Raw genomic sequence first — 10,389 nt, forward strand, 5'->3', positions numbered from 1 at the left:
TAGTAATTGTACCCTTAAAAGTACCGTACTTTTTGCTGCCCTGCCTAGGCTGCTGGGTGTAGATGAGTGGCAGCAGACTGGTTTCCAGTACGACGTGGTCAGCTGCCTGAACCTGCTGGACCGCTGTGACGATCCTCTGCTTCTCCTGCGGGACATCAGGCTATCGCTCGTTCCCAACACAGGGAGACTCATCCTGGCTGCGGTGCTTCCCTTCCAGCCGTATGTGGAAGTCGGTAAGTTGAGAATCAGTACTATGTGATTTCATATACATCCTCTTTAATGCCAAATCCAACCATTCTGTCTCAATTTGTTCGTAGGAGGAAGATGGCAGCGTCCCAAAGAACATATAAAAGTAAAAGGAAAAATGTGGGAGGAGCAAGTGACCAACCTGTCCAATGAGGTTTTCCAAAGGGCGGGGTTTGAGGTGGAGGCTGTGACCCGGTTGCCATACCTCTGTGAAGGGGACATGTATAACGATTACTACGTCCTAGACGATGCCGTTTTTGTCCTTAAGTCCTCAGAGGATGAGTCTACCTGAGTTCCAAATGCACTGTGGGAACATCAGAGTCTTTATTGTTAACTTTCTCTTTGTAGGTTGGTCCTGGGTGGATTTTAGTCCTAATTTTCATAATCTTCATTCATAAAACACAGGATTTCTGACTGCATTTCTTTAGAAATGGTGTCAGCTGTGAAGCTCAGGTACTGTAGTTCCTCCATTTTCCAGCCATATTGTGTGACAGTGATACCTCTACTTTTTAAGCAAAAAAGAACTGAATGGCAGTTTGCCTCTGTTGAAATGCCACTAAAAAACAAATCCTCTGGGTCATATCCTCATCCTGTTGGTGTTCGTTCGATAAAGTCTCTTATCTGTGGGAGTGTTTACTGTTAGGGTTTCATCTTTCTGTAATATTAACGGGAGTAATCCTGGATCAGTTAGCACTTTAATTATTTCAGATTCCAATGCAAAGTCTCAGTGTATGCACATACTTGATTCCTACATTCTGAATTTGGCCTTTTGTATTTTAATTCTTTTTTTTTTTAACTTGCTATTAGTTAGTTCTGACCAAAACATGAGGCCTTCTTAAAGCGAGACTATGTGTCCGTTACTGAATAATGTTTAAAGCGTCTCTGCAGAGTTTGAACTTAACCTTTTAGTATCGGCTCAGCTCACGTGTAACCTCAACCGAGGTGGCAACAAAGAAAGTTCCATCTACTACACACGACTTTTGCCAATGGAATGCCAAAAAAGATTGTTTCCAAGTGAGTTGAGTCGGGTCGTACCGTGCAGTGGAATCAGGCAAAGTTTCATCAGCTATTTGTTAACTGTATCAGTCTGCTGTTTCAGGGTCTCCCCCCAGTGTAGTGCAAGTCTCTGGGAATTAGGTTTTATGTGTTTCTGACGTGTAACTACAGTTAGTGGGGCAGCTCAGTTGTTAACTTAGTTATATGTTACAATATCCAGTTAGCTTTTAGCACTGACTTAATGTAAGTCTCTTTAGAACCTGTCTTATAGCTTTTTAAATCTCAATTTCGTCATCAGTCTCAATGAAAAAGAGACTGGCTAAACAAATTTTCTGGGGGGAACCCTGTGTTTTTTAGCTGAAATACAGCTGCAGCTGGAATTGAAGTTGCTGGTGGAATGGCCCAAACGCCGTAGAGCTGGGGGACGGGGGAGGGGTTCACTGGGTCACTAAACCTACTACGAGCGACCCCCTTTGACAATATGTAGTCATTTGACCCATTGTTAAGTGATTAGTGCAGCTTTAATGCTGAAACAGTGTAACTGTAGAACTAATATAAAAAGCCGTAAAGCTGCCAAACTGACAGTTACACAGCAATATTTACTGTAGCTACAGTTAACCGCCGTTAGCTACTGCTAGCACTGTAGCAGAAAACCCCCGAGTGGATTGAACTAAGCCAGGATGTGTTTTATTACTTTGGAATTCAACTTTTTAGAGGGAGACATGATGTAGTCTTTTCAAAGTTACATGGTCTTGATTTACATCAGTGCTGCACAACAGACTATTGAAGGTGCCACAATTATTGCAATATTTTCATTGAAAGTGTATTACATGGGTTCCAGAATAAAAAAAGAAACTACATAATTTTCTGCATTTCTCAGCTCATTTGTCCATGTCACTGAATGCATGTGATGTGTAATTAGTTGATTGAGTAAATGATCTTAGATACTGTAGACCTGTCAGTGTGAATTAGGCTAAATCCCATTTCTCCATCTTACCCTTACCCCTAGCCCTTGAAACCAAGGGGTAAAGGCTAGGGGTGTAAACGGGACACCACTTGGTTACATCACCATACAGTATTGATCACAAACTTCCAAGATGCTGTCTCTGTCCATGTCCATTGAGTGAATTTTGACAACAGTATCATGCATTTATATATTTATATAGTTTTTAATTGTTTTATGTTCACCTTGCTGGTGCAGGGGCAGATATCAGTTTGTAGCAGTGAATCCAAACAGAGTTCTGCGGACTCCAGGGACCCCACAACAATAGGGTTTAGTTTTTCTTGACTTTTAACTAAATCTTTGCCACGGGATGGCTATGACGTGTGGTGGAGCTAAACTCGATGCAGAATCAGCAACACGCCACCATGTTGGAAGTAGATAAATATTACTCTGTTCGTGTGACTTCCTGTATTTCTTCCACCTCCACATAGCTCATAGCTGGGATGAATTTCCTGGTGCATTTCCTTGTACATGGAAAGAGGAGACTCGCATTTACTATTTTTTTCCCATAGTGCTTGGAGGCAGCATTTGTATAGCTTAATTTATGCAAATTATGAGTCCTTGTCTTCTGATTGGCTGAGCGCACGAACGTTTCCCGACTTGTATTGGGTACTATTGTCTTGGCCACGTCCCCAAGCCACGTCGCGCTTTGCTCGCCATTTTCCCATTTTCTGAAGCCAGAATCCGTCTATTCTAGTGTCACGGTGTCAATTTATACACTCACCGTTACCGGAGACGAACGGAGCTCTTATATATAGGGTCTCACCTCTGCCGGAGCTCCCATAAACATGAACATTTTCCGGCTAACCGGCGATCTCTCCCATTTAGCAGCCATCATCATCCTGCTGCTAAAAATATGGAAAACCAGGTCTTGTGCCGGTAAGTAGTCGCCCTGCTTTACTTCCTACTACTCCCTCTTTGCACATAGGTTGTCTTGTCGTGTAAATTTACAGTTTAACTATACGAAAACCTGTCTCTTGTGAAACTTGTTCTGTAAGGTTAGACGGAGCTCGTTAGCCACTTCTCGGCTAACATTAGCCGACTGGCAAGTGACGCGGACATTAGCTGGTCCTGTCTGTCACTGTAACGTTGCTAGCGGGGACGTGGAACTTGAGAAATGCTCACGTCAGGAAGAAGTACCTGTAAAGTTCAGCTAGCAGCAGCTGTCTTGTTAGCTAGCCTTTGCTGTGTAGCGGGCCCCACAACAACGTCAGATAGGGGCACTAAGGGGACCAGAGGGCCGCAAGGGGACCAGACTGGGGGCCACTGCATGTGTTGGTTGGGCCTCGACATTTTCAATGTTGGGTAATGTGTGCTAGCTTCACGTTTCACGTCGGCCTCAGTTACTCCCATACGTTACGTTAGCGCAGTGACCTCTCTGACGTGGCAGCACTAAGTGGTTGACAGTTGGAGATTCCAAATCACTGAATATATGCTTTCGCATTTGCCCTGCAGGGGATGGTTGATTGTTGGAAGCACCTTTAGTGTTATCATGCTGAAACCTTGCTGTGCTTTCTGGCTCTTCCAACGGTCAAAGGTTAGGGCTGTATCACTGCGAGACAGACAGACAGACAGTCACCTGAGTTATGTCGTTACTGCTGGACACTGGAGATTAAAGCACATAGCTCTGCATGCAGCTCTACCTTCTTCAAGCTCTGCTGTTCTAAAAGTTGCATATTGGACTTCAGTGTAAATTCAACCAGCTATGGCTGTATAAGATGTATTATACCTGATAGCACTAGACTACTTCTTTTGTTACTAATGATGTAGTGCTCAGTCTGACAGTGGGTGTGCCTGAGGTGAATGTGTTGTCACCTGCCAACACACCAGAAACACAGGGAGGCTTGCTACAGGTGTGGAGTCCCACTACCAGCTCTACTACAGTGTAACTTTGTTATTACCATTACATGAACAAATTTAAAGTGTTTATCTTAGTTTTGGTTCTGATGTTTCGTATTTATTGTCTGTACCCAGGCAGGCTGCAGAAAGTGAACACTGGATTATGAATGAATTTAGTACCAGCTAAATTCTGACAAAATAAGCAACGACTCACTGTAGTTGTGTATTTATATGGAACTGAGCTTTAGGAGCTCTCCAGCTCTACTCTCCTCCCTCGACTATTTTTGACTGGCTAAATAAACGGTGACGAACAATATCTTCAGAACCTTTTTTAGTAAACTCTGTGAACACAAACAATGTTCTCGGTGCTGAGTCCATGTGTAGAGACCCTGGTGATGCTGAGTCCATGTGTAGAGACCCTGGTGATGCTGAGGTCGTGTGTAGAGACCCTGGTGATGCTGAGGTCATGTGTAGAGACTCTGGTGATGCTGAGGTCATGTGTAGAGACTTTGGTGATGCTGAGTCCATGTGTAGAGACCCTGGTGATGCTGAGGTTGTGTGTAGAGACCCTGGTGATGCTGAGGTCATGTGTAGAGACTTTGGTGATGCTGAGTCCATGTGTAGAGACCCTGGTGATGCTGAGTCCATATGTAGAGACCCTGGTGATGCTGATTTCATGTGTAGAGACCCTGGTGATGCTGATTTCATGTGTAGAGACCCTGGTGATGCTGAGGTTGTGTGTAGAGACCCTGGTGATGCTGATTTCATGTGTAGAGACTCTGGTGATGCTGGGTCCATGTGTAGAGACCGGTCGTCAGACACCGCCTACCAAGAGCCTGGGTCTGACCGAGGTTTCTGCCTAAAAGGAAGTTTTTCCTCGCCACTGTCGCACTGTTGCTTGCTCTGGAGGAGACTACTAGAACTGTTGGGTCCTTGTAAATTCTGGAGTGTGGTCTATCTGTATATTGTCTTGAGATAACTCTTGTTATGAATTGATACTATAAATAAAATGGAATTGAAATTGAATTGAATTGGTGATGCTGAGTCCATGTGTAGAGACCCTGGTGATGCTGAGTCCATGTGTAGATACCCTGGCGATGCTGGGTCCATGTGTAGAGACCCTGGTGATGCTTAGTCCATATGTAGAGACCCTGGCGATGCTTAGTCCATATGTAGAGACCCTGGTGATGCTGAGTCCATATGTAGAGACCCTGGTGATGCTGAGTCCATATGTAGAGACCCTGGTGATGCTGAGTCCATGTGTAGAGACCCTGGTGATGCTGAGTCCATATGTAGAGACCCTGGTGATGCTCAGTGCATCTTAAAAGTGGCACTTCTGTCCTAAATATGCCTTTTAACAAAAGTTTGGCTCATTCACCATAGACCCTAGCTTGCATTTTGGCAAGAGTTACGCTGTAAGAATATATTCCATGAACTATCTTTTTTTTAAATGTCTGTTTTTGGGATGTAAACATGTTTGCATGGCCTCTGCTGTCTCCTCACAGGTATTTCTGGAAAGAGTCAGGTTCTGTTTGCCTTGGTGTTCACCACTCGCTACCTGGACCTGCTCACCTCCTTCATCTCTCTCTACAACACCACCATGAAGGTGAGACACTTGCATGTGGCTACTCATTCTTATATCCTTTCGCAATTAACACAGTCTTAAGGCTTAACCGGTACACCTAGCCAACACACCTGTTTGCTAAAGGATGAAGTTGTCCAGCAAGATGTGAGGGCCTTGTGTGACATTGCTCCTGTTTGTTCCTTTCAGATTATCTACATTGGGTGTGCGTACGCCACTGTGTACCTGATCTGCGCTAAGTTCAAGGCGACTTATGATGGGAACCATGACACGTTCAGAGTGGAGTTCCTGGTTGTCCCCGTTGGTGGCTTGGCTTTCCTGGTCAACCATGACTTCTCTCCCCTGGAGGTCAGACACACTGTGACGCCCCTTTCATACAGCAGACATGCTGTTTTTTCTGAATGTGCCGTTCACCTCCGTTCATACCACACAAATGTTACAGGTCAATCTCTGGTTGTCAACTGTAGACAAAGTCAAGTCACACACAAATTTACATGACATCATTACACAATAAACTCCTTCTACACATGTCACTCGGTCTTGCTCGCTAGGTTTGGACTTATAAGACAGCTGGTGCAACCGTTTTCCACCACTACATGACCCAACCTGACCTGATGCTGTTTTATTTAAGAGCTGTGCTTGCTTTAAACAGATAGCCAGGCTTTTATCACAAAGAAAAGAACAACTTATCTGGTAAGCACCAGAATATACAGTGGCTCTACACAGGATTAGGTTGCCCTCATGCCCAAGTAGCTTCTAATAGCCAATCACCCGTTTTCTGTTTGGTTTATGGGGCGTTTTCCCGCCTGCGCTGTTTAGTTCAGTTGAATCGAACCATGTGGCGCTCACCAGCGCGGCGTGGTTTTTCTGGGCAGGTACAGACAAAACTAACCAAATGTTCCTCTTGCAGAACTAGCCTGTGTTTAAGTCTCTGTAGTTGGAGACACCAGCAGAGCTAGGTCTCAGTGAGCAGAGCAGACGTAGAAGAGTCGCTCGCAAAACAATGTGGAAAATGATTTAAATGAAACGAGCCGGTCGGAGCATAGAAATGTGAGTTTCTAGGTCCCGCCCCCAGACACATCTGACCAATAAACCGAGTGAACATTGTCACATGGTTTTTTATTGACACATTTTGGTATGCTTGGATTTTCGGCCCATGCAAAACGAGAACAAACCAAGTTTATAATCTCATCATCTGAATTGGACCAGAGAAAATGAACTAGAGGTGTGAAAATGCCCTGAGTGTTAAGTGATAATACGTGAAATGCTAAGGCAACATATGCTGGGTGTTTGAAATACAAGACACACACAGAAGAAGAGACGTAGAAGATAAACCTTAACCTGAAACTTTATCCAGTAAAACTACTAGTTCCCCAGAGAGATTCTTGCCCACGGCCGTATCGTTCCATTGGAGATGATAAAAAAAAGTATACAAATGCATTTAAAATCAGTCAAAATAACTCTGTTCTCCATTACTTACACTCGACTTCCTCTTGGTTTGTTCCAGATTCTGTGGACCTTCTCCATCTACTTGGAGTCGGTGGCCATCCTGCCACAGCTTTTTATGATCAGCAAGACTGGTGAGGCGGAGACCATCACCACCCATTACCTGTTCTTCCTGGGACTCTACAGAGCCCTCTACCTCATCAACTGGATATGGAGGTTCTACTTTGAGGGATTCTTCGACATGATCGCCATCGTTGCTGGGGTGGTACAGACCATCCTCTATTGTGACTTCTTCTATTTGTATGTAACGAAAGGTGAGTGCTGCTACATTTTTGTTCAATTTTATGAAACTGTAAATCTTTTGCTCTGGTAGTTGGTTTGGGATCAAGCAACGCTGCGGTATAATCAGCTTTATAACCGTTCTCCTTCACACATTCACTAGACTGGCTACTTAACTGTGAATCAACTGAAAGCTGTATTTACTGTGGAGGACAAATAGGATACCGCTGAACACTACAGTGGGCTATATGCCAATGTTGTTTTCAATAAAAAACACTTTCCATGTTGATAAGAGCATTAAAATGAGAAAAAAGAATGGGACAAAAAGAAATCAAAGGACATTTAGAATAGAAATAAATGTGATATTAATGCAATTAAATATTTGAATCCTTTGACCTAACTAGTCGCTTGTTTAAAAGGTTGGAAACCATTGTCTCGGCACATGAATCCAGAACTGTCTGCATGCAGTGAGAAAATAGGCAAATAGTAATATGAAAGGAAAGTAAGGTTGAGGACGACATGGTCCGTCAGACTGATGTGTTACACATGACGCTGTCCTGTCTCGTTTCAGTGCTGAAAGGAAAGAAGCTGAGTCTGCCAGCCTAAGTGCCAAAGAAGAGGGTTCTGGCAGACTCATAGAGGGGGGTCGGAGGGGAGGAGGAGTGGCGGTGGACACCTCCCACAGCCCCCAACCCCACCCTCCACCACCACTTCTTCTCCTCCCCTTCCGCCAGTGTAAGATGCCTGAGACAGAGAGCGAATGGGAGCTGCTGGCTGCACCGTCTTCTGATCCAGAATCAGTGGAATCAGAACCCCTGCAGAGGCTGGTCCGTGGCCTTCGGATTTCTGTTTGATGCATCTTGCCTTAACTTTTTTTTATTACTCTGTATAAAGGAAGGGAGGGAGAAAAAAGCGAGTTTTCTACAGAAAAATGTGTACTCTGAAGATTTGACACATTGGTGAATAGGAGCTGAAGATGTAAAATTTGCCTTTGATTTGGCATTGTATGATATTGAAGCGGACTTCTTGTGGTGGGATATTATTGACTCAAGCGTTTGTAATAGTATTTGCAATTTAAATAAATGTGCGTTGTTTTTCCTGAATCAATTTGGAGAGGAATTTGTTGAATCCTCATGATTTTGGTGGTCAGATTGTTCACGTTTTTGCTCTTCGGTTTTGACCACTAAGCATTCCCATGTACAAAGACTATTTTAATTTCCCATGCCCCTGGTAGAACATAATTTGAATATAGACACAGAATTGAATTATTTTTTGTTCAAATGACTTCAAAATGACAGTCCTGTTACTTTTGTGTGACTGGAAGTGAAGGGTTGATAGGGGACACCAGTGAACTCCGTCAGTGTAAACCCTTTCTTCCCCAGCCAGTGAGGACGCTCTGTCTCCTGTAAGTACACATCGCTGCCCTTTCCTTTCAGAAGGCTCTTTTACATGTTTGAGACGTATGAATTCACCCGTAATGCTCTGTATGTGAATTATCACCACACAAATGGAAGTCTTTCCTTTTTCTTTTAGCTGCAGATGTATGTATGTCTTGTCGCTCTCCTGCTATCCACTAGACAGAGTCCGTAGTTGTGCGTCATTTTAACAGCAGAATTCAATCTGAGCACAGTCGTACGATTCCCGTTACACTGAATACTAAATGGACGTATCTGCTTCTATTTTAGTTTCCATGCATCATTCCAAGCTTTCTTTTGCTTTCTTACCAGAGCTTTTGCATGATGTTGCCACCACAAATAAAGGCTTTCTGGGAAACATTTGTGTCAGTAGTGTGGTTACACTGACGTAAGAAAGTACTCCACTGGTTTAGCAGTGCAGTCCTACAACGTTGCTGGCTCTTGATGAGATTTCACAAACCGACTGAAGCACATTCATCTCTAATGCAGAGATCTCCAACAGGGGGTCAGTGCCCCCTACAGGCTCCTCACAGTAAGTTCAGGGGGGAGGGGGGGGGCACTATATTATGTTAAAAAAAGTTTCTTTGTTAAAAAATGTAAGCATGTGAAAATAAACCTCATGCATCCAACTTATTAATAGCAAAGATATTGGCCCATTTTGTTGCACATTGAAGATAATCTTCCTATAATGTAGGTAAGGTTACTGTGACAGCCAATCACATTTAACGGTTACTACACGGAGGAACACACACACACACACACACACACACACACACACACACCGGCTATCCAAACATAACAAAGAGACATCTGAATGATATAACAAATAGAGGTTCACAAACAATACTTGTATGACGTTATAAATACATTATTTCATTCATGAACACACAAAAAAAACAGTTTAGCCAAAATAACGTGTACATCCGGTCCCGTTCCCAACTTAATGTCCCCACAGCTCAAAGACCTCCGTACGATTGTGTTCTCCTTCCTCGAAACACAGATTAAGCCACTGTTAATAACCAGTGATTAATAAAAGAAATGAATTAAACCCGTCTGTAGCGGAAGTGGGTTGGTCGGGTTCGGGACTTGATCTGGGAACCTTCGAGGCTAAGAAAGCTGCGGGTAACCCGGAAGAAAAACACATGCGTACCACACAGCCCTACCTTCTCCATGGGATAACATCATGAACGCATGGTGTGTGAGTGCAGAAGAAGAACATTATGGAAGATAATAAGCGCTCGGGTGAGTAACTGTTATCATATTTAATAACTATAGTCCGCTAGCCTTTAACTTCCGGAGGAAGGATTTGTCATTGAGGAAAACATCTAGCCTACCGTCTAATTTACAGCTAACCTTAGCTAATATAACATATCATCATAATTATAATAATAATAATATACCTCAGCTCATACTTAGTGTATTTTGCAGGTAAGTTAACGTTGAAAACATAACCAGCTGTCCAGGTTTTTACTCATAACGTTAGGCTACGATTATACCGTGTACTCTATACTCTATCTAATATACTGTAATATTACTCTATATATACTCTAATATACTCTAATATTGCTCTAATATACTCTATA

The 10,389-nt window shown here is 43.3% G+C and overlaps 2 protein-coding genes across 4 annotated transcripts in view; both read left to right on the forward strand.

The window, feature by feature from the left end:
* The window catches only part of mettl9 (methyltransferase like 9), a 3,767-nt gene extending 2,477 nt beyond the window's left edge, over positions 1-1,290 (forward strand). For all 3 annotated transcript variants that reach the window (XM_034859890.1, XM_034859889.1, XM_034859888.1), the window contains 2 exons: positions 49-233; positions 318-1,290. In XM_034859890.1, coding sequence (XP_034715781.1) covers positions 49-233; positions 318-538 — 406 coding nt within the window. In that variant the 3' untranslated portion in view covers positions 539-1,290. The remainder of the gene's footprint in view (positions 1-48; positions 234-317) is intronic.
* A 1,575-nt stretch (positions 1,291-2,865) lies between these two features.
* On the forward strand, positions 2,866-8,293 carry kdelr2b (KDEL endoplasmic reticulum protein retention receptor 2b). The gene is made up of 5 exons (XM_034859891.1): positions 2,866-3,124; positions 5,590-5,690; positions 5,856-6,014; positions 7,174-7,426; positions 7,963-8,293. The coding sequence occupies exons 1-5, from the start codon at positions 3,034-3,036 to the stop codon at positions 7,995-7,997; spliced, it is 639 nt and encodes a 212-aa protein (XP_034715782.1). The 5' UTR covers positions 2,866-3,033; the 3' UTR covers positions 7,998-8,293.
* The last annotated feature ends 2,096 nt before the right edge of the window (positions 8,294-10,389 follow it).

This window comes from Etheostoma cragini, chromosome 21 (genome assembly GCF_013103735.1).
Source record: "Etheostoma cragini isolate CJK2018 chromosome 21, CSU_Ecrag_1.0, whole genome shotgun sequence".
Taxonomy (NCBI): domain Eukaryota; kingdom Metazoa; phylum Chordata; class Actinopteri; order Perciformes; family Percidae; genus Etheostoma; species Etheostoma cragini.

Coding starts and splice junctions, on each gene's coding strand:
- kdelr2b (XM_034859891.1), top strand. CDS start 3,034: ATGAACATTTTCCGGCTAACCGGCGATCTCTCCCATTTAGCAGCCATC. Junction 3,125..5,589: donor GAAAACCAGGTCTTGTGCCG/GTAAGTAGTCGC, acceptor GTCTCCTCACAG/GTATTTCTGGAAAGAGTCAG. Junction 7,427..7,962: donor CTATTTGTATGTAACGAAAG/GTGAGTGCTGCT, acceptor GTCTCGTTTCAG/TGCTGAAAGGAAAGAAGCTG.